Genomic DNA, 24,984 nt, shown 5'->3' with positions numbered 1-24,984 from the left:
TCAACGCCAGTCTGGCCAACTTAGTGAGATCTTATCAGAAAATATAAAATACAAAAAAGGGTAGCAATATATCTCAGTGGTAGCATGCACAAGGCTCTGTTTAATCCCCAGTGCCACAAAAGAGAAAGAAAAGAGATTCAGTGCCACAAGAATGGGGTGTTAGCTAGACATGGAACACACCTGCAATCCCTAGAACATAGAGGTTGAAGCAGGAGGACTGCCCGTTTGGGGCCAACCTGAGCTACAATAGAGAGGGTCTGGTTTAAAAAAAAAAAAAAAATCAGAGGCCAAAGGAAGAGATGAGCTGAACAAACCAAATAAGAGGAATCTAGAGGGAGCCTACCAGCTATGAGGATTGTTCCTTCTAGTAGGAACAATTTACAGTCACACAAGTGCCAGCACTGTATGAAATGCATTCTGGGGCTGTCAATTTGAGGATCTCTCTCCAGACAATTCTCTCATGTACATGAAAGTAGAATTGAGTGTGATTCAAGAAATTCACAGTCATCGCTATACCTATCTGCAAGTTTGCACTCCAGGGACTTGGCCACTGACTCCTACATGACTTGGTCAAGTATGTTCTACTCTCAAATATCTGGATTTAAGCCTATATATTTATCAAAGATGGGCTAAATGTTCATCTTTCTGGTACTAAAGCAAGGTTTAATTTGGAGAAACAATCATCCATTTCCTGAAAGTAAACATAGAAATTCTGTGACTAAATTCTCAGTCTGTGTCTTTTCACAGTAGATGATCTACAAAAATCTAACTAGAAGCCAGACGTAGTGGCACATGCCTATAATCTCAGCACTTAGAAGTCTGAGGCAGGAAGATTACAAGTTCACAGTTAGTCTGGTCTATATAGTGAGTTTCAGGCCAGCCTGAGCCACAGAGTAAGAACCTGTCTCAACTTTCCCCCCACCCAAACCCAAAAAATACCAACTAGAAACACCATACACTTCAAGCAAAATTTCCATTAGAAGAAAGTATATGACAGTGTCTATCATCAGCATAAGTACTCACCATCCAGGTCTTCCTCGTCATCCCTGTCATGCTCCTCCACTGCCACCTCCTCCTCCTCCTCCTCCTCTTCCGCATCCTCCAGCTCCACGTCCGGGTCCAGGTCTGGATCGCTCCCTGAGGCGGATTCGTCTGACATGGCTCCCAGAAGTCCTCAGAGGGCATTACCGACTCATGGTCAACTGCAGGGGTCCTAAGAGGAGAAGAGGCATCAGAATCGCCAAAGTTTTACTAGGGAGGACAAATCCTTCAAAGAAAAAAATGCTGAAGATTAATTTCTTAAAGCTTTTTTAAGCAAGACAAACTAACCATATCTAAATCTCAATCTTTTAAGTTGGCTGAATTTGCCCAGTTCAAGCACCTCTGGAACTGCTTTGACAAGAAAATACCTTAAATTAACAGCTACAACTCTTTTTTAAATGTACACCTCAGAATTTCCATTTGTTCATTCCTTCAATTCCTTCCAGTTTCCTGAGCATCACCTCCCTGTACCCATACGTATACATCTATACATAGGCATATATTTATTTATAATCCCAGGCACTATTCTAGGTACAACAGGAAGAAAAAAGGATATAGAGAGTGTGAGGGACTGGTATATGCCAGGAGGAGTTACTATTTTATGCTGAGGTGTCAGGAAAGTTCTAAAGACAGACTAAAAAGATTCAAGGAAGCTATGCAGACATCTGAAAAGTATATTTTGGGCAGAATGAGCATCAAGGGTTGAGCCCTGAAGAGTAAGTACTGGGAATACTCAGAGAATAAGGAGTGGGTCCTGCATGGAATAGGAAGGGGTCTGGCCATAGGGCATCCCACAGTATACAATTCAGTCTCCAACTAACTGAATGAAGATCTGGATTCAGTGGGAGGTTAACTGTTACTTCTGCCATGCTCATACAAGCCTCAAGTGTGGTCCTCTGTGGTCATGTCTGTTCTCATGCTCTTCCCTACCTCCTGGCTCAGTTTCAGCTACATTTCTTGCAAAGTGCCCCCAGACTTCTGAAATCACACCTCTCTCTTCTTAACTCCATTAGTCATACTAATCACATTGTGACTCTTCACTGAAAGCCTCATGTGGACTACCTCCTGATCCAACAGTAAATCTCTAGGGCAGAGATTTAAATAGGAATTGTCTTTGTACTCTGGTTAGTCATTCATCCATGGTCTCTGCCTCATTTGCCAACCTGCCATACTATATATACTATGTACCAGGAACTTTCTCTCCTTGGCCTCTTCCCCCTCTCTCTCTTTCTCTTTCCTACCCCATGCATAACTTTATTAATTATAAAGGTCATTTCTTTCCTCCTCCCCCTTTTTTTGGGAGGCAGGGTAGTTTCTGGAGACAGGGTCTCATGTGGCTCAGGCTGGCCTTCAACTGACAATGCAGTCAAAGCTGGCCTTGAACTTGGGGTCTTCTAACTTCCACCTACCAAGTCCCAGAATTATAGGTATGAACCACCAAGACTGGCCTGGCTTTAGAGAAAATGTTTACCTTTAGGTATTGCAAATGCCTGTCATTCTAAGAAAGTATATAGTGATAGAGTTAATAATTACAGTAACAAGGAAAAGGCTTCGATATACCCTCATTTAACAAACTTACTCAAAACAACCTCAGACCCAAGCTCCTGATAGAAGCAAACATCAATTAAACATCCAACTACCATATATACTAATAGAACATCAGATACTGATCCAGCCCCCTACTCAACATTTTCAAACAGGACATTGCTGGCCGGCAGAGGCAGAAGGATCACTGCAAATTTGAGGCCAGCTTGGTCTACAGAGCAATTTTCAAGCCATCCAGGGCTACATGGCAAAACCCCATGACAAAATTAATAATAATAATAATAATAATAATAATAGTAATGATAATAATAATTACAACAACAACAGAGGACACTTTAAAACAAAACAGATGGAGTACAGAGGAAGGATGATGAAACAGTAATTTCCAAAATTCTATGATTCCGTAATTAAGGTTCACAATTCAGAATAGATTTTTGTGTTTTGTTTTGTTTTGACAAGGTGCCCCCTAGTCCCAGTCTGCCTGGAACTCTTTATGGAGACCAGGCTGGCCCTGATCTCACAGAGAGCCGCCTGCCTCTGCTTCCCAAAGGCTACACCACTAGGCTCAGCTAGATTTTAATATTTTATTATTTTTATTTTTATGTGTACGCATGTATTGCCTTCATGTAGGTAAGTGTGCCTGTGTCATGCAGTGCCTGCAGAGGGCAGAAGAGGCTGTTGGAGCCCCTGGAACTGGAGTTACAGACAGTTGTTGGCTGCCATGTGGGTGCTGGGATTCGAACCTGGGTCCTCTGCAAGAACAACCAATGTTCTTAACCACTGAGCCATCTCTCCAGCCCTAGATTATTATTTTTTTTTGTCTTTTTGAAGCAGGGTCTCCCTGTAGTCCCAGCTGTCCTGAAACTCACTATGTAGACCAGGCTGGCCTTGAACTTACAGAGATCTGCCTGCCTCTGCCTCCCAAATGCTGGGACTACAGGCATGCACCACCACGCCTGGCTGATTTTTTTTTTTTAATAGAAAACAACTTGTTAGGCATGGTAGCGCAATTCTTTAATCCCAACACTTAGATGGCAGATGCAGATGGATCTCTGAGTTCAAGGTCAGCCTAGTCTACGACACAAGTTCCAGGCCAGCTGGGGCTACATAGTAAGACCCTGTCTCAATAAAAATTATAATAATAATTTTCACAAATAGGAAAAAGGATTTCAAAGGCTCCCAATACAAAGAAATGATAAAGGTGTCAAGAGATGGAAAGGCTAGTTCCCTGATTTGATCATATGCATTGACTATACATATCAAATTATCACATTCTCCCATAAATGTATACAATTATTATGTGTGAATTTTAAAAAGTAAAAATGGTACCCAGAGGATCAGATACTCATAAGAGAATGGAAAGTGATTGAACTGTTCAATTTTATCAAGGTTTTCTTTTACCCTTCCTTCCATAAGCCACTAAATTTCTTTAGAGATGACACGACGAACACTATTCATAGCTCTTTAGAACCACACCAACTACTTAAGGGGTACATTTTACTGTTACTGATCTCAAAAAAGTCACAAAGGGGGACTAGAAAGATAGCTCAGTCAGTAAAATGCTTATCTCGCAATCACAAGGACCTGATTCCCAGAATCCACGTTGTTGCTTTTTAAAAAAAAAAATAAATAAATAAAAAGCTATACCACACATGTGATAATTCCTGGTACTCTCTAGCTAGCCTAACCTACTTGATGAGTTTCATGCCAGTGAGAGATGCTGTCTCCAAAAAATAGCGGGCAATATATGAAGAGCAACATCTGAAGTTGTCCTCTGGTCTACACACACACACACACACACTTACTTCAAGAGGCTAAAACAAGAACAGCTCAAGCAGGAGGCTGTCCTGGATTACATGGTGAGATCCAGGCCAGTCTAGGCTACATACAGTATGAAACTGCCTCCAAAATCCAAAAATAAATAAAATAAATAGCAACAAAGGGTACACGGCAAGAGTGGGGTCAACTACATTCTTATGGGACTCTGCCCTCATGTAGGGTCCTCCAGGTGGGACCTAGCCATTTAGAACAAAGAGAAGGCAACCCCAATTTGAGAACTTGGCTCTTGCTTAGCATGGTGATACAGACCTGTAATCCCAGCATTCAGAAGAATGAACAAAAGTTGAAGGCCAGCATGGGCTACAGTGAGACTCTGCCTCAAACACAAAAGAACAACAACCAAAAATAAATAAATAAATAAATTGGCTCTATCTAAAAAAATTAGACATAAGGACAAAAGTTGATAAGGAAAATATGTATCTTCCTCCATTTGTTTCCCATTCCCTGGGAAATACTGTTTCAGTCTCCAGTGAAAAGTCAGCCTCCACTGCACAAAGAAACTAGGAAAGTAATTATTGGTCTACTGCACCTTAATGAGGACCTGGGATTCCACAAAGCAAATTCTGGAAATCAAATTCTATTATAATGAAACTAGAGAACTAGATATTTAAAGGGACTCTAAGGACAATCACTATGAAAAGCAAATATTCAACTCCTAAGCATGTTAATAAGTCTAATTTAACGTATTGGACTTCCAAAAGAAGGCTGTAATTATGATGAAATCTACAGCTAATCCCAGGCCAGCCTCTCACAGCAATCTTGAGAGAAAAGGAAAAGTTTGTTCTCCCCTGTTAAGTTCAAAGACAATATCCCCTGCCTATAGACTACTGCCTGGCCACAGGCACAGCCTTTAAAGACACTGGAAAGATAAAAAAGTTAAAGTAAGCAAGCTTGTGCATGCGCACACATGCACGCACGCACACACACACACACACACACACACACATTTTTGTTCACAAAGCAGACCATTCTTGAAGGGCCCACACTGAAATCACAGGACTAGAGGTGCATACATACTTCATTACTCTGCAGCCCACGCAATTCCAAAGATATCCTCATAGTAACAGTACCATCATGATCCTGTCTTCTAAGCAAAAGATATTTTTCTACCAGGCATGATAGCACATGTGTAATTTAGCACTCAGGAAGGGGTAGCAAAAGAACCTCTAAATTATAAGGTCAATTTGGGATACATAACAAAACTGTCAGAAAATACACTGAGTGTGGGAGCTCAAGCCTTTAATCTGAGCACTTAGGAGGTAGAGGCAGGAGGACCTCTGTGAGATCAAGGCAAGCCTGGTTTATCTACATAGTGAGTTCTAAGTCAGTCAGAGCTACAAAGTGAGACCCTGTCTCAAAAAAAAACCTTGAATAGTATTATATTTCCTCAAATGACCTCAGACAAATTCAATGGCTAATGCAGTTGACTTTATTTTCATAAAGAATATGAACATCACATGCCATACACACACACAAAGGTACACACACACACACAAAGAGGTATACACACACACACACACAGAGAGAGAGAGAGAGAGAGAGAGAGAGAATATAACTATAACCCTGGATTTAATCATTTACAAGAAAACAATGTTTTTTTCCCTTTTTTTAATTTTTATTTTATGTGTATGAGTGTATTGCCTGCATGCATATAAGTGCATCCAGTGTCCTGCAATGTTCACGGAGGTCAGAGGAGGGCATGGGATCTCCTGGAACTGGAGTTAGGACAGTTGTTAGCCTCCATGTGGGTGCTGGGAATCGAACCTGGGTCCTCTGCAAGAGCAGCCAGTGCTCATTAAGAGTCATCTCTCTGGCTCCCAAGGGGAAAAAATGTTTTAAGAACAAGAAAACATTTAGTCCATAGCTTTGTGCAATACATCTTTAAGGAAACCTACTGGTCAAATAATTTATAATCCAAAGACAAGAATTCAGTCCTTATATACTACAGAGTACCCACAGCCTGCTAGAAATTCACTATGGATCACTAAAGTTACTTCAAAACCTTTCCCATACAAGGCAAAGACATTGCTCTAATCACACAGTGTGTACTTCAAACCCCTACTAAGCCTAAATGCCTTTTGAGTGAATGTCAGTTACTTAACGCATTGAGATACAAACAAGGCAGCCACAAAGCTAAACTGACACACCTTGACATATTTTATTTGGAAATAGAAAAAGACTTTTGGCAATTGGAGCTTAGGGCAAAATAAGAAAGAAAGAGTAAAACACATTCAAGGCTCCCAATAGCAGGACGATAGTAGACAATTAACTCTCTAAAGGCAATGCTGTGGAGCCTAGTCCAGGAAATTAGCATCACACACAGGTGAAGCACTAGAGATGTATTTACAAAATCAGTGAAAAAATCTGGACTCAAGTAGCCACAGCTATAGGTAACTAGCTGCATGACTTTGGGTAAATCAATCTCCCTTCTATTCCCACCCAGGAGAACGATGGACCTGAGTTAGTCTTCAAGATCCCTTCCAGATTCTCAAACAGTAGTTCTCAAAAGATGGTCCAAAGACTCTTGAATCCCTTTTAGGAGAGCCAAAAGGTCAAAATCATACATAGTTTAAAAGTGATTTAAAATACAAAACAGACCAATGGATTTTTTACATAACAAAGTACAAAAAGTTCCTTGACACACTTTAAAATTCTACATTGCTGTTAACTTTTAAGAAACGACCACTTGGGGCTGGAAAGATGGCTCAGTGGTAAAGAGCACCAGTTGTTCTTGCAGAGGAGCCAGATTCGGTTCCCAGCACCCACATGGTGGCTAACAACCATCTGTAGCTCCAGTTCCTGGGATCCAAGACCCTCTTCTTCCTCAGTGGGCATTGCATGCATGGTGTACTTACATACTTGTAGGCAAAACATTCATACACATAAAAAGAGGGAGAGAAAAAGGGAAAGAAATTTGAAAAAAGAAACTACCACTTGTCAGAACTTTGGTAAAGTATTGAAGATTACACACAATTATATGAAAAGTCTATTAAAACACTTTTCCCTTTCCAATTTTATTTCTGTAGAACCTATACTTGAACAAAGCAGTAAGTCAACAAAACATTATGTCAAAACAGACTTAGATAACAGAAGAACAAAGGATCCAGCTATCTCTATTTGGCCATTTTCAAATGTGTAAAACAATTATGCTCTTCTAATTTTTTTGTTTTAGAAAAGTTATTTTGCATTTTAAATGTTATTTATGAGTTGGGAACATTTGGAATGAATAGGAATATAAAGCTTTGGAAGACCTCTAGGTGGAAGAAGTCAAAAAGATGCCTTTCATTCTCCCTGGAATCATGGCCACAGGGGAAATGCAGTAGGGAAGGGACATGAACAACAAGGGTTGAGAAAATAGGATCTAAACCTGGACTCTGAAATATCCTCACAGACACACACATTAAAACATCACAACAGCCAGACAAGGATGCTCTTGGTAGGCTAAAGCAAGACAGTGGCAAGTTCCAGGCCATCCTAGAATACATAGTAAATTGAAGCCAGCCTGAACTATACAGCGGGGGTATCTCTGTGTGTGCCTCTCTCTCTCTCTCTCTCTCTCTCTCTCTCTCTCTCTCTCTCTCTCTCTCTCTCTCTCTCTCTCTCTCTCTCTCTCTCTCTCTCTCCCCCTCCCCCTTCCATCTCCCTTCCTCTGTCTCAAAAATCTATCCACCCACCCAACAAATAAACAAACAAAACCCTACTAGGTCATAGGTCAATATGAGTGACAAAAGATGGGGAAAGTAAGTCTCTCTCTCTCTGAATACAGGGGACAAAGCAACAATGAAAGCATTTGGGATAAATCTATTACCATTCAATTTATGAACCCCACATATCATTTTTTTTCTTTTTTGGGTATGGAGATGGACTCAATGGCCTTACATATGCTAAGAACAAGCTCTACCACTGAGTTTTTATACCACCAGTGCCAGCACTAACTTCTTAATATAGTGATTATGGGGGGCTAGAGAAAATGGCAAAGCACTGGCTGATCTTCCAGAGAACATGGGTTCAATTCACCACACTCACGTGGAACTCCAGTTTCAGATCCACCACCCTCCTCTGGCCTCCATGCATACCTGCCTGCATATGGTGCAGATATATACACTTAGGCACACACGTGTATATATAAAATAAATAAATCTTTTAGAAAAGCTATGGCTGGGAGCCTATATTAATCCTTTAGTAATACAAATAATAATCATTGATTTTTCTGAATTGATATTGGTCACATAGACTATTTTTTTAATATTCTATTTATTCTTTTTATGTGTATGTGTGTTGCCTGTGTGTAGGTAAGTACACCTGTGTCGTGAAATGCCTGCAGAGGACAGAAGAAGCTGTCGGATCCCCTGGAACTGGAGTTACTGCCATGTGGGTACTGGGATTTGCAGACTTTTTTTTTTTTTTACATAGACTATTTGGGGGGGGGTTGTTTGTTTGTTTTTGGTATTTTTGAGACAGGGTCTCCCTGTAGCCCCAGCTGTCCTGGAACTATGTAGATCAGGCTGGCCTTGAACTCACAGAGATCCACCTGCCTCTGCCTCCCGAGTGCTGGGATAAAAGGCGTATGCCACCATGCCATACCTACATGGTACACAAGTTGTTTGTTTGTTAACATTTATTTATTGTGAGACAGGGTCTCATGTAGCCCAGGCTGGTCTCGAGCTTACTATATAGCCAAGGATGGCCTTGAACTCCTGATTTTCCTATCTCCAACCCCAACTGCTAGGATTACAGGTATGTGCCACACACTAGCTAAATTGCTTATTTACATCTAAATTGATGTATTCTTAGTTGATATCTTCCACATTTTTTTTGTCTGTTATTTCGTTTTTTTAGACAGGGTCTCATTCCGAAGCCCAAGGCCTAGAGTCCACTATGTATTTCTTGCTGACCTTGAACTTAGAGCAATCCTCCTGCCTCAGCCTCTAGCCTCCCAAGTACTGAGGATTATAAGTGTGAGTTCTATTCAAACACAATCCCTTTTGTCTCAAAGGAGAGGGACCTTTTTCAAGTATGCCAAGAGAAAGCCAAAATCAAAATTAGTATTAAGACAAGGTTCCAGGGACTAACTGCAAGCACCTCACCATATACATAAAATAATCATCCAAGAACTACTAAATGCACTCTTAGATCTTGGGCTAGACACTGGACTTCGAAGGAAGAACAGTTATAAATGTCAGTATGGGCAGGCTGGTGAGATGGTTCAGTGGGTAAAAAATACTTGTTGTACAAGCCTGACACCTGAGTTTGATCCCAAGAACTCTTTTTTTTTTTTTTTTTTTTTTTTTTTTTTTTTTTGTCTTTTTTGAGACAGGGTCTCCCTGTAGCCACAGCTGGCCTGGAACTCTGTGGATACCAGGCTGGCCTTGATCCTAGAGCTCTGCCTCCCTTTGCCTCTTAAGCACTGGGATCAAAGGCATGCGCCACACCCGACTCCAAGAACCCACTTTTAAAAAGCCAGATGAGGTGGCACACATCTGTAATCCCAGTACTCCTACAAAGAGATGGGAGGCAGAGACAGAAGAACTGCCTAGGAGCTTGTTGGCCAGCTAGCCTAGAGTACACAGCACAGCAGAAACAAAAGACTGCCTCAACAAGGTGGATGAATGGAGAGAACTCATTCCCCAAAACTGTCTTCTGACCTCTACGTGCATTCCATGGCATGCACAAACCCACACTCACACATCATATGTGCATGACTACACAAACACTAATAATAATTTTTAATGTCACTGGGGAGGGAGAATTGATACAATTGAGTATCAACTATAAGTTAAGTAACAGTACTGTATCAACATTAAACATCCTGATTTTGAAAGGCTGAAGAGATGGCTCAAGAGTTAAGAGCACTGCCTGCTCTCAGAGGACCCGGGTTTGGTTCCCAGCGCCTACATGATGGCTAACAACCATCTATTAACTCGGGTTCCAAAGGATCCAATGCCCTCTTCCAGCCTCCTCAGGAATTGCATGACATGGGTACACTTATATGTAGGTGAAACATTCAATACACATAAAAATAAATAATCAAAAAATTACAAATAAAATAAGCCAGGCATGGAGGCACACACATCCCAGCACTCAGGAGGCAGAAGTAGACTGTGAGATCAATACCAGCCTGGTCTACATAGTGAGTTCCAGGCCAGCTGGGGCTACAGGGAGACCCTGTCTCAAAAATAAATAAATAAATAAATAAATAAAGTGAACAAGTAAATAAATAAAACAAAGACAGTAAAGAGACTATTTTTTTTGTTTCTAGTTCTCCAAAGGTTTAAGCACTTTAACAAGCACAAACACGCTATTTCAAAGTACAGATTTGCAATGTTACCTATTCAACTTCAGTAACAATTTTAGAAGCACTTCCTTTCCTTTCCAACACAATGACTTGGGAGTGAAAAGGCTAATTAAGTCTCCCAGCATCCCCATACATGGAAGGCTATCCTCTGGCTAAGAGATGGGGTCTATTTTTCTCTTCCCCTAAGCCCAGCAGGAATTAGACAAAAGTTTCACTTGGGCTGTCTCTGGAAAGCTGTAGGCATGATCAGTGACATAAATAAATGGCATCCCACAAGCAGGCAGAAATTGGATTCATCACCTTCCTTTCCTCTTTGTATAGATGTGACCCAGATCTGAAAAGTCTTCTAAGGAGACTTATGTAATCTACCTAGATTACAAACTTCACTATATTTTATTATTTTATAGCCAAAGTTTGTTTATTCTAATCTGTGCTCCGCTTTTGCCTTAGGATCTCTCAAAATATCCTCTTCTTTCTTCTCCTCTTTCCCCCCTCCACCCCTTTGACAACATAACACTTGAACCAGAATTTACATAAACTTGTCCTATATGTCTCCCTATAGTCTAACACTAGACATAAATACTGAAGAAAATACTGACGTCTGACTATCTGTAAAGAAGTTTGAAAGAAAATGGGGACTTCCCTAAAGTTTTGTTTTGTTTTGAGACAGGGTCTCCCCATAGCCCCAGATGACCTGGAACTCGCTATGTAGATCAGGCTAGCCTTGAACTCACAGAGATCCTCCTGCCTCTGCCTCCCAAGTGCTGGGATTAAAGGTGTGTGCCACCACACCTGGCTCAATTTCCCTAAAGTTAACACAATGGGAAAAAAACCCACAAAACTTCTTTCAAACTGATATTCCTATTAGCTTCTCTGAGGAAAAGTATATGCGGTATGGATAAAAACTTAGGCTATATATGGATTTTGGAAGTAAGAGGACCTATAGGAAAACTCAGTTTTTGAGAAGAAGGGCCACAGAATTGGCAAGATGGTAAAAGTACCTGCTGCCAAGCTCTACAACTGAGTTCAATCCCTGGGACCCACATGGTAGAAAGAGACAAACAGCCTTCACAAGTTGTCTTCCAACCTTTACAGCAGGCTGTGGGACACACTCGCACACACAAAATAAAATGTAACTTAAAAGAATTTTAAAGCCGGGTGCGGTGGGGCACACCTTTAATCCCAGAATTTTGGAGGCAGAGGCAGGTGGACCTTTGTGAGTTCGAGGCCAGCCTGGTCTACAGAGTAAGTTCCAGGCAAGCTGGGGCTACAGAGAGACTCTGTCTCAAAAAGACAAAAATAAATAAATAAATAAATAAAATAAAATAAAAAAACTTTTTTTTTTTTTTAAAAGCCCAGATGCAGCAGCACACACACACACATGTAATCCCACCATTGAGGACATGGAGAGGGGAAGATTGTTGGCAATTGCTTGCCCATCAAACAAGTCAAACTTCAGAAAGAAGTTCAGGTTCAGAAAGAGACACTGCCTTAGAATCTAAGGTGGAAAGCCAGATGTGGTGGTGCATGCCTTTAGTTCTAGCACTTAGGAGACAGAGGTAGACAGATCTCTGAGTTAGAGGACACCCAGGTGTTAAGTATAGCAAGTCTCAAGCCAGGCAGGGTGATATTGTGAGACTCTGCCTCAAACAAATGGACAGGACAGGACAGGACAGGACAGGACAGGAGAACAGAACAGAACAGAACAGAACAGAACAGAACAGAACAGAACAGAACAGAACAGAACAGAACAACAGAACAGAACAGAACACCTAAGGTGGAAAAGCAATTGATTGAAGGAGGTGCCCAATGTCAACCTCTGGCCTCTAAATTCATGTGCAACCATTTGTACACATGCTCACATATGAACACATGCATACACATATACACAAAAAGGGAGGGAAGAAAGGAAGGAGGGAGGGAAAAGTGGTTGACAGTTATTTTGGAGAAAGAATGATAACAAGAAAAGATACAGGCTAGCCATTTATTCAGTCCAAAACCTAAGCCCCTTCTGTATAGCCATTGTGCCAGGCACTGTGAAGGTGGTAGACACATGCTTCTGGGATAGAAACTCAAATATAGAACAAGAAACAGAGTCTATGTGACTCCCAAACAGAATCAACAAAAATGTCATTTGGGTTCACTAAAGAAGCCTATATCATTTTAACAAACACCAAATCACATCTAATCATAATATTACAGTTTTAATAGAAACATACAAGATAATATTACTCTGCCCCATTAGGAAATGTATAATTCATTTTCTTCCCTATTATATTCTCACCTGCTCCTCAGGTACCCAAGAATACACATATTCTGGTGTAATCTGCATAAACCCTAGGGCAGTTTAAAGCACCATCTGGTTGGGCAGAGTGGCACATAACTGTAATCTTAGGACTCAGGAGTCTGAAGCAGGAGGATCAAGTTTTAGACCAACCCAGACTACATAGCAAGACTCTATCTTTAAAAAGGTCAAAAGCTAGCCAGGCATGGTTAGTCCCAGGACTTGGGAGGCAGAGACAAGAGTACTGGTGTGAGTTTGAGCTCAGCCTGATCTACAATAGCAAGTTCCAGACAAGTTGGGGCTACAGGGAGACCCTATATCAAAAAAAAAAAAAAAAAAAAAAAAAAAGTCAAAAGCTATAGAAGCTGTAGCTCTATGGTACAGTGCTTGCCTAGCATGTACAAACACCTAGATTCAATTATAGACAGCACAACAACAAAACAGCAACAACACAAAGCATCCCATCTGGGGCTGCAGGGTGAGTCTATGCCTTGGAATTAAATCCCAAACCTTGGGTCACTAGTATTCATATGTCAACCTACAAAGGTTGACATTACCTAAAACAATCTAGTTGAGTAAGAGTAGGGCTGGACAGACAGCTCAGTAGGTAAAAGCACTTGTGGCCAAACCAGAAGACCTGAGTTCAATATCTAGAACCCACATGGCAGGAGAGAAATGACTCTGACAAGCTGTTGATGCACATCACAGTTAATCTCCACAGGCATTCAAACATACATACACAACACATGTATGCACACACACACACACACACACACAAAGCAAATTAAAAAAAAAAAAAAAAAGAGTGAAGAGCCAGGTGTGGTGCCACATGACTTTAATCCTAGGCAGAGGCAAGCAGATCTCTTTGCGTTCAAGACCAACTTTCACTACATAGTTCCAGGTCAGCCAGGGTTACATAGTGAGACCTTGTCATTAAATAATAATAATAATGAAGAGTAGCAGGGAAACACTAGACGGAACTTCCAAATCTCAAGAATGGAGATTCCAGGCCTGCTTTGGAGAAAGAAGGCTAATGAGATCCAATCTCTAGTCACTCAGTCAGCAGGTAGTCATTAAACAATTCTTGTGACCTATTCTCAAGTGTACATTTCACCAGCACTACAGCCAAAATAAAAATATCAGTCTGAAAAAATAGAAAGGGAGTGATAAAGAAAGGGCAGGCTGATGAGCTAATCATCCCTCTTACTCACCACAGCATCCAAGAATGAGGCGTGCAACTCACTGTTACATAACACACTGATCAAAAGGCCCAGCCAAGTCAACAGTAACATCTAACAGAGCATTATAAACCCAGGGATGGGGGCCAACAGATAAAAGCTAGGCTCACTAGGCTCAGAGCCCCAAGGATCCACCTATCTCCATCTCCCCAGCACTGGGATTACAGAGCATGCTACCATGTCCAACTTTTTTTTTTTAATTTACCAATTTTTATTTTCTGACAGACTCATTAGAATACATGGGAATATTTTCAGTTTTCATATGCTGAGTTCTATATAGATTCACAATGCAGCTATGGCAATGGAACTTTAAGATTCTGTCTACAGTATCAAGTACTAATGGGTGGCTGAACAAAAATAATGAAGGTGGATAATTCTTCTAACAAGTGGAAATGAAATAAAATGATAAAATATAAACATGCTCTTCATGATGTCTATGTTCCCGTATCACTAATTTTTAAACAATCCGACTTATTCAATAAAACTAACATATGAACAAAGTAGACTGTCATCTTTCAAAAGATGCAGAATAGTAAATAATTTTGCAAGAAAAAAGATCTCCTCATCTACAGATACCAGATTGCTGTAGTTCTCTAACATCACCTTTTACAAAGCTCTCTAAGCAGAGTCTAGGCTATGCCACTCATCCTGGGAGAAGTCAAAGGACACATCTTGAATATTAATGCATCCTAAAATGAAAAATGCCAATGTGACCATGTGCCCATGAACAGAGTACTGGACCCAAGTAAATGAAGAGATAATTAGTAAACAAGTTCTGAATAGATGAGCAATCCGAATAATTCAAAAGGACATTTCTTAATATATAACTCTCTATAATCTACTTGCTACCATGCTCAACTTTTTAATATTATTATTATTATTATTATTATTGGTCCTTTTGAAACAGGGTCTTTCTGTAACACCAACTATCCTGGAACTCACTATGTAGACCAGGGTGGCCTTGAACTCACAGAGATCTGCCTGCCTCTGCCTCCCGAAAGCTGAGATTAAAGGCGTACACCACCACCATGCCCAGCTCCATGCCTAACTTTTTTACATGGATTATAAGACCTGAACGTAGGTCCTCATGTTTGCATGACAAGACCTTTTATCAACTGAACTATCTCTGCAGCTTCTAGACTTTAGTTTTCACAGTAAAGGAAATATAGTATAGGCATTGTAAGAATAATTATAGACAGTACAAGTACAATGGCACATACCTGCAATCTCAGCACTTGGGATGTAGAGGCAAGAGTATCAGGTCAACTGACTTTGGTGAGGTGGAACATAATAATAGAAGGACACATCAGATCAGAACTGTTCACCTCATGGAAAACAGCAAGAGTACTAACAGGAAAGGGCCAGGGTCAAGCAATATACAGCTGTCCAAGGGCACTTCAGGAACCACTTCCTCCAACTAGGTCCCACTTCCCAATAGTCTAATCATATTTCGAATTCAGTACTTGGGAGGCTAAAGCAAGAACATCACCAGTTTAAAGTGAGACTAAGGAAGACCCTGTCTCAAAAAGAATTATAATTTAAGGGCTGGTGAGATGGATCATTGAGCAAAAAGATACTTTCCACCAAGCCTGGCAACCTGAGTATAATCTCTAGGCTCCACATGGGAGGAAAGAACTAACCTACAAGTTGTCCTCTGACCAACATACACATTGTGGCATGTAGCAGGAGGCCTCCAAAGATGGCGCAGACCCAGAGCACTGGGATTCAGCTAGAATTCACTTCACTTCTTGGTCTGCAAATAGCCCGCCAAAAGGAGCCCACGCCTCCATACCCTGCTTGCAAGCCCAGTGACTGCTGAAAGACTGCGTGGAGCAGACCAATCAGAAAACGATACAGTGACTAAAGGGACTTGGGGGCAGAGAAAAGGGAAATAAAAGGCCTGCCCCCTCCTGCATTAAACGAGCCTGCAGCACCTCGCCTAGTGCTTGCTTCTACCCGACTCCCGGGGTCTGTGTGTCGTGATTCCGCGCCTCTTGCCCCCCCAATCGGCAGGGGACCCGATCCAGGTTAGGGTCTTCACAGCTGGCCTAAGGAGAACCTGCAACACCTGGCGCCCGAACAGGGACCCCTGCCCATGATGTTGGCAACACCCAGAACCTCAGTTCGTTCGGTAAGTAAGCCCCTGGATGTGTCTGTTTCTTTGGCTGCTTGAGAGTAAGCAAGTAGCCCCCTCCTCTGTCCCCTCCACCCTGTCTGTCGGAGGCGCACACTGCCACGTGGTCCCGAAGCCCACATCGGCACCTCCCCCCTCTCGGCTCGACCCAGTGAGTTCACATAAGGGCTGATCCACCCTGAACTCAGAGCCCAGGCTTTGGGTCACCCTGTTGCCTGTCCCGGAGACACCATGTGAGCATACGGCTGGAGGTGTCACGGCCTCTAGAAGTCCCTCACTGAGCACAAGACATTTGGATCCAATACACCTTTACATGTCGGGGCGGTTTACATCCAAGTGGCTCACAGTGCTTCTTTGCTTCCTTTATGGCCTCTTGGTAGTCACCCTCATCTTCTACTTTTGTGGCGAATTCCCCTTCGTGAGACCTCCCACAATGGGAAATTTAACACCACAATGCAGAGAACCACAAATGACAACAGTCAAGGTGCTCCTTAAAACTAGAGGGTTAAAAGTGAAAACAAAAGATATCAAACACTTTTGGGATGAAGCCACTAATTTAGCTCCTTGGGTCTCCCCTGAAAACATGTGGGACCCTGACACATGGATGCGAGTCCTCTTCCTGGCCTGAAAAAGGGAGGTCGGGTCAGGGATCACTCCCCCCGCATCGTTCGTACTGATCCTCCTAGCCATGACTGCTAGCCTTTAAATCTTCCTCTCCTAGGAAGTCATCTCGGCCTACAACAAACACTGCTGGGAGCAATCTAGTGTAGATCTGGCTATTACCTTGACACCAGACATCCCGGACCATCAGACCCGGAGGTGGATGCTACCTCTGCTCCCACTTCCAATAAGGAGCTCCTTTGCCTATATCTCAGGATACTCTCCTAGAGCTACCATGCCCAGAAATTCCCCTGCCCTGATACCCATGGAAGGAGTTACTTTCTCCCCCTGAATAACCATCCCACCCCTTCCCCTGCTAACGTGCCCCTCCCTCCTAGACCGCCCTCCTTAAAGCCTCACCCACCTTTGTCCGCATTTCTGGTTAACATCAGCCCCGATCAGACCCGATGTGGTGCAGCATCCATGGCTGCCCACCCCACTTGCTAACCTCCTTCTTATCCACAAGGCAGTGGAGCAATCAGACCCTGACTCCCCATATTTTGAACAGGTTCTTCACCAGTGGTCCTTACATTTACAAACCCACTATGATTGGTATAGCTTACTAAAGGCAGTCTTAGAACCCTCAGCCTTTCTAAACTGGTGCGCAGCCTATGATGATCAGGCTGAAAACCAGGCATGCCTAAATCTCCAATACGGCCTCAACATTACATTGGGCATGCTCACGGGATGCAGACAATATACTGACCCCATCTCCCAGTCTACTATTGGCCTCCATGCCTATTTTCAACAAGTTTCTGACTTGGCATTTAAGGCCCTTAAATGTTGCTTCCCCCGTGACCCACAAGTCTTTTTCCGTAATTTGATTCAACAGTCAGGGGACTCCTTCACAGACTTCGTTACCCATGGCACTGAGGCAGTAGAGTGGAGGATAGAGTCTGGACCCACCCAAGAGGTGCTTATCAAACAGTTAACTTGGGAGGGACTAAACATCCCTACTCATAATGCTATCATGCCTGTCCGCAATGATAACATTCCCAAAGGGGTACTTGCTACTAGAGACTTAGACCCTAGGGCGGGCCCTATTGAGTCTTTGACCGCCTCCTTGGAGACTCTTTTGTCTCAAGGAAAACCCGCCCACTTTGGCACACAGGAAGGCTGTTGGAACTGTGGGGGGCTTGGCCACTTTCGTAGCCACTGTCCAAGAGGTACAGCCCGCCCCAAGACTCGCCCCAAGTGCAAAAAAGGGTTCCACTGGGCTAAAGACTGAAGGTCACATCCCCAACTGGACTCAGCTCCTTTAAACTCCACCCAGGGCGCCCCTCAGCCCCACCCACAAGAGGGGAAATGAGACAGATATTATGGACTCTCCCAATCCTCAACCACTCCCCACTAATGACCCTGTTATGCTCTTGCCCTTATTGCTTCATTCCCCAGCCTACCCCACCCTCTATTCACCTACTAATTCTACACTTGGCCTCCCCACCGTGGACCCAGTTACTTCCTGGGAATCACTCAGAGGCTCCTGGCCCCTAAATAACTCTCTATGCTTCACTACCAACAATGCATCCTCATGCATTGGGCTGTTCAACCTGACCGTCCAAGATTATGCCAACAGTGCCTCCTCGGGTTGCATGCTTATACTCAAGGACCTTTCCCCTACCTTCAACAACACCAATGTAGCCTTGGTCCTCACTGCACTGGGGACAATAACAGGACAGGCAGAGGGGACCGCCTGCACCCGCCTGCACACACTCCCTTGCACCCTTTTTCCTCGTGCTCCCTATACCGTGGCAGAGATGCCACCCTAAGCCCAACCATGCCATTGCTCCCTTTTGCCGCTTCAGCCGCTCCCCCTCTAATCACCCCCTAGGATCTTGGAGACAACTGGCCCCCACCTATCCCTGTGGCTTTAAGGTCTCCCATATCAACCATGAATCAATACTCGGTAACTGGGACCTCTGTGGTTCACACACCTGCATGGACAGGAGGCCGTTACTGGCACAGCAGGGCCTTCAGCTTTCCAACAGCACTTACACTAACACCAGTCCCTCTACTTGTGCCGAAAACAAAATCCTCACATTCACTGATCACACAACATCCTGGCCCCCTACCCCCATTTGCGTGCGGCCACCATTTGCCTTATTGCTACCCAATGTTACCTCCGACCCTCGGGGACAACTTAACTGCTCCGATACCAACATCACCTGTGTACTGGCAGCCTGCTGGAACCATCCATCTCACATAGTTCTCTTTATGCATGAACCCACGGCCCTTTGGGTTCCAGTCACCAATGCAACCCACTTCCATGCTGTCACCCTTATAGAGCGGACAGCCTTGTCACAAGCCCCCTGCTTAAAATGGGATTTCGGGGTCACTGCCACTCTCATCTCAGACATCATCCTTGCATTAAGGTAGGCTGCCACCGCTACAGTGGCTATCACCCAATCTTCCACTACTGTGGAGACACTCAACGAGGCTGTGTCCAAACCCTCCTCTACCTTTCACACTCAGTCCCTTATCAATCAGCATCTTCACCAGGCAATTAATGTGTTACAACAACAAATTGATCTCTTAAGTGAAGAGTTGACCATTACAAAAGACATGGCTCTGCTAGCTTGTGACCCTCGCTTTAAGTCACTTTGTCTCACCCCCTATAAAGTACAGAATATTACTGAAGCACGCTACAACTCGTGCACTATATTCACGGCCACTGGAATCAAAAGTTTCTTAATTACTCTATATTACTAACTAATCAAATTATTGCTCTAAATTATACTGGTGCTCCCATGCTGGACATCAATTCAGGGTTCTTAGAGAAAATCTGGTCTATTCTAAAAGCACTGTTTGACCTGTCTTGGATTGTCACTTACCTACTCCCGACAGGCATAATTATTCTTCTCTTTCTACTTCTTAAATGCCTTGTTCTTTGTTCCAGCAGTCAGAAAAAATTCAATCACTCAGTGTATTAGGCCCTCAGAGCATTACACGATGATTTCAAACTGCCCTATGCAGCCCGACAGACTTGGCTTGCACAAATGTAAGAGGCCTCCTACAGATAATTCCCCACCTTGACTGATCCCCTGGGACGATACCCCTTGGAGGGCTGGTAGCCAATGACAGATAAGCTCCTGCTGAGCTGAATCAACCTAACCCAGGACACGGACGTGTACGCCCATGCTCCAGTGACGGGTAAGGTTCATGCCTGAACAGGACAACCTAAGACAGGCACAGTCCATGATCCTGGGGTCATCCGAGGCGGAGCTGCCTACAGGCTCTCGCTGGACAGTCATTTTTAAAGAAAAAGGGTGGAAATGTAGCAGGAGGCCTCCAAAGATGACGCGGACCCAGAGCCCTGGGATTCAACAAGAATTCATTTCATGTCTTGGTCCACAAATAGCCAGCCAAAAGGAGCCCACACCTCCATACCCTGCTCGAGAGCCCAGTGACTGCTGACAAGACTGCGTGGCATGGACCAATCAGAAAACGATACACTGACTAAAGGGACTTGGGGGCGGAGAAAAGGGAAATATAAGGCCTGCCCCCTCCTGCATTAAATTAGCCTGCAGCACCTTGCCTAGTGCTTGCTTCTACCCAACTCCTGGGGTCTGTGTGGTGCCTCTTGCCCCCCCAATCGGCATGGGACCAGATCCAGGTTAGGGTCTTCACAGCTGGCCTGAGGAGAACCCGCAACAGTGGCACATGCACACACATAAATAAGTGAATGCTATAAAAATTAAAAAAAAATTAATCTGATTCATTAATGGGTTGAACCACTGCTTAGGTCAGAACCTAATGAGTTAATCAACTACAGAAATGTCCTTATAGATATACCAAAAGTGTTCTGGGCATCTCTCAGTCCATTCAAAGTTGACAAAATTAACCATCAGGAGAGGTGGGAAAAATGCAAACATAATACTCATGCATTAAATTCCCAAAAAAATAAAATACGTGTATATACATTTAAAGACAAAACAAAATCACAGCCAAAAAGAAATCATCACAAAGAAAGAAAAAAGCTATGCAATGGAAGTCTAGAACCATCAGCCCTCCAACCAGTCTGAGTTTTAAGTATATATTTACCTATATTGTCCAAGAAATTAACCAAAACTAAAGTGGTCCCAAGGCAAGTGATATACCTTGGTTGCCTAGCAGCAAATGCAAAGCATCTCTAATATAAACCTCATGATTTCCACAGATAAAACCTTGATGAATGGTAAGTTCACAATCCAAAAGCACAAACACATGAGAAAGCAAACAGGGAAGGCCCTTAAATGTTTCTGTAACAGAACTGTTAGATCAAAGGAGATAAAATTACAGTACTCTCTCAAAAGATGCAGAAAATACTTTCATAAAATTCAAAATTCAGGGGGCGCAGACAGGTAACTCAGTAACAGAGAGCACTATGTTCAATTCCTACCACCACTACATAAATAAGTGAAGGCAAAAATAATTTTAAGAGTATATTTTAAAAAAAAAAACAGGGTTGCATTCCAATGCTGCTTCTATAAACACAAAATTAAAGGATCGAAATAAAACACAAAAAATTAAAGTTATGAGCTTAGCTCATTTTGCTACATGATCTTCGGCAAGTTACTTAATCTCTAGAAAGTGTTTCCTCACTTATAAAAGAGTCATTCATTACCTTTTAGGTTTACTTTTCTTTCTTTTTTAAAAAAAATTATTTTTATTTTATGTGTATGAGTGTATTGTCTGTATGTGTGTAAGTGCACCCATATTGTATAATGCCAACAAAGGTCAGAGGAGGGCAGGGCGTTGGAGACCCCTGGAGCTGGAATTAAAGAAGATGTTAAATGTGACGCAGGTGCTGGGAATCAAATCCAGGTCCAATGCAAGAGCAGCCAGCGCTCTTTACCTCTGAGCCATCTCTCTCCAGCCCTCTTTCCTTTTTTGACATAGGGTTTCACATAGCCCAGGTTGACCTTGAACTCACTATGTAAGCAAGGATAATCTTGAACTTCTGACCCTTCAGTACATATTCTGTCCTAAATCCCATGTTTTTTCTTATCTAAGAACTTTCCTTCTGGGATTTATAAGCGTGCACAACCACACCAGATTTTGACCTTCCAGGTCTCTTAAGAAGGTCAAGTGATTGAGGACATAGCTCAGTCAGTAGTGTGCTTGCCTAGCATACACAAAGCCTTGGGTTTGTGCCCCAGCACTGCATAAACCAGGCAAGGTGGCATACTCCAGTGATTACAGAGGTGTGGGCCTCATCAACTACATAGCAAGGTCAAGGCCAACCTCAGCAATATGGGACTGTGAATCACAAAAATAAATAGGCTGGAGAAATAATTCAGCAGGAATGGTACCTGCCATACAAGCATGAGAACCTGAGCTCATAACCCCAGTACCCATGTAAAAAGATAGGTGTCCCACAGGCCCCTCTCTGGGGTAAGTCAATAGTCCCCTCTGTGCTTTGACTCCCCAAGCTTCATTCACCCTCCCATCTCCCCCACGGTCTCTCCGCCTAGCCTGGGTCCTGTTCCATTCCTTGTCTTGGTGCCCCAGACACCTGGGGGAAAACCGCTGCTTCCTGATCTTTTGCATCTAGGCTAACCCAGTTCCTTCTCGGGTCCCCACAGGAGCCCTCTGGGCGTGGCCCAGCCCTCACCTCCCTTTGTTTCCCTTGGCCTGCAGGACCCTCAGACCTCTCTCCGGGATAAGAGGATAGCGCCCCCCAACCCCTACCCTCCCACCTCCACCTTGACTCCCCTAGCTGCATTCACCCTCCCCACTGCCGGACTTTCCTCCTAGCCTGGGACCTGTCCCATTCCTTGTCTTGGTGCCCCAGACACCAGGGAACCAACACTGCTTCCTGATCCTTTGCATCCAGACCAACCCAGCTCCTTCTGGGGTGCCCAAGAGCCCTCTGGGCCTGGCCCCACCCTGACCTCCCTCTGCTTCCCTGGGCTGCACAACCCACCAGCCTCTTTACTGGACACAGGGGCTGAACTTTCCACTTCCTAATCCTTTGCATCCAGACCAACACAGCTCCTCAATGCAGTCCCCAGAAGCCCTTGGGGCCTCTTCTTGCCCCCATGTCCCTTTGCATCTCTGGATGGCACAGTCACCAACTGCCCTAGACCAGCATCTTTCTTGAGCCCTGCTCCCAGGCCAGTCCAACCCCCAAATTCCTGAGGCCAAAATAGTTCCTGGAGGGATCCAGACCTTAGGAGAAAGCCTCAGAGTATCTGATCTTCATCTGACTTAGGCCTCTGTGGGAACTCCTGAAGACAAAAGCAGTCTGGCCACCCTAATATAAAATCAAAAGAGAGAACCGGAAGGTTAGAGGAACCAGCTTATCATGCCCAAAAAGTAAACAACAAAGACACATAAAGTTTACAAAAAGAAGCAGACCTAAACTTGAAGGCTTGAGTCTCATACAAGAATCAGAAACTACAAAAGAAATTCACATGTCAAAATCATAGAGAAAAAAAAATATGAAAAACCAAAATTACATAGCCCCATCAAATACCAAGAAGAGAAGTACAATGAGAATCCCCTAGAGATAATGCAGGACATGGAACTCAAAAGAGTGATGACTATGATAAAAGAATTCAGGGAATTTAAAGAACACACAAAGAAATCAAAGAACTGAAGGAAGAGAGGGATAAACTTCTGAATGAAGACCACTCAGGCTGAAATGAAGAAGTAAAACACTCAGTAAGCCAATTAGAAATGACAAGAGAAAGCCTCGTGAACAGGATGAATGAAAGGGAAAACAGAGTATCAAGACTGGAAGATAAAGTGGACAAACTAGACCACTCAAGCAAAGATTATGAAAAATTTAAAGAAAGCACAAGAATGGAATATGCGGGAATTTTTGACAACATTAAAAGACCAAAATTACAAATCACAGGCATACAGGAAGAAGAATCCCAAGATGATGGCATGGACCAGATCTTCAACAGAATTGTGGAAGAAAATTTCCCAAAATTAAATAAAGACATGCCCATACAAGTACAAGAAGCATATAGAACACCAAAAAGACAGGACCAGAAAAGAAACCCTCCACGGCACAACACAGTAAAAACACTAAACGTACAGAACAAAGAGACAATACTGAAAGCTGCAAAAGACAAACAACAAGTCACATATAAAGGAAAACCCATTAGGATTACAGCTGAATTTTCAGTGCAAACTATGAAAGCCAAAAGAGCCTGGACCAAAGTATTTCGAGTTTTGAATGACCATAGATGCCAACGAAGATTACTATACCCAGTCAAAATGTCTATTATACTTTAAGGGAAAGAAAAATCTTACATAACATAAATAGGCTGAAGGAATTCATGTCCACAAAACCAGCCCTTCGGATACTTCTTGGAAGCAATACAACGAGCTGAAGAAAGGAATGACTGTACACAAGGGGTTGCAGAAAGAAATTCAATGAAGGTATAACTGTGGAAAAGTACAGCTATATCAAGAATGTAAACAAAAATGACAGGATTCAATACTCGTTTTAAATATGAATGGACTGAACCACCAGTGAAGAGACACATGCTATGTGAATGGATTAAGAAACAAAACCCATCTTTTGATGTTTGCAAGAAACTCATCTCACTTTCAAGAACAGACACTATCTTAAAGTGAAAGGATGGAAAAAAAATATACCAAGCCAATGGTACTAAGAAAAAAGCAGGCGTTGCAATTCTAATATGTGACAAAACAAACTTTAAAACTAATCAGAAGACATAAAGAGGGCCACTTAATTCTGATCAAAGGAACAATAAATCAAGAAGATATTACAATCATGAACATATATTCACCAAACTCTGGTGCACCCAACTTCATAAAAACAATACTACAGGACTTGAAGACCCATATTAATCCCAACTCATTAATAGTAGGGGATTTCAATACCCCACTGTGTCCATTATATAGGTCAACAGGGCAGAGAGTTAACAGAGAGACATCTGAATTAAACAATACCATATATCAAATGGACTTAACAGACATCTACCGAGTA

General features: G+C 42.8%; 1 protein-coding gene across 6 annotated transcripts in view; it reads right to left on the bottom strand.

Annotated features, from left to right (window-relative positions):
• The window catches only part of Rad54l2 (RAD54 like 2), a 126,338-nt gene that overhangs the window by 73,892 nt on the left and 27,462 nt on the right, over positions 1 to 24,984 (bottom strand). For all 6 annotated transcript variants that reach the window (XR_003846532.1, XM_008849614.3, XM_029554368.1 and 3 more), the window contains exon 2: positions 1,024 to 1,213. Coding sequence is in view for 5 of the 6 variants with exons in the window: in XM_008849614.3 (XP_008847836.1) it covers positions 1,024 to 1,159 (136 nt within the window). In the remaining variant the exon portion in view is untranslated. The remainder of the gene's footprint in view (positions 1 to 1,023; positions 1,214 to 24,984) is intronic.

The sequence above is a fragment of the Nannospalax galili genome, unplaced genomic scaffold (genome assembly GCF_000622305.1).
Source record: "Nannospalax galili isolate Female #2095 unplaced genomic scaffold, S.galili_v1.0 scaffold851, whole genome shotgun sequence".
NCBI classification, from domain to species: Eukaryota; Metazoa; Chordata; class Mammalia; order Rodentia; family Spalacidae; genus Nannospalax; species Nannospalax galili.
This window is presented reverse-complemented; position numbering and strand designations above follow the sequence as displayed.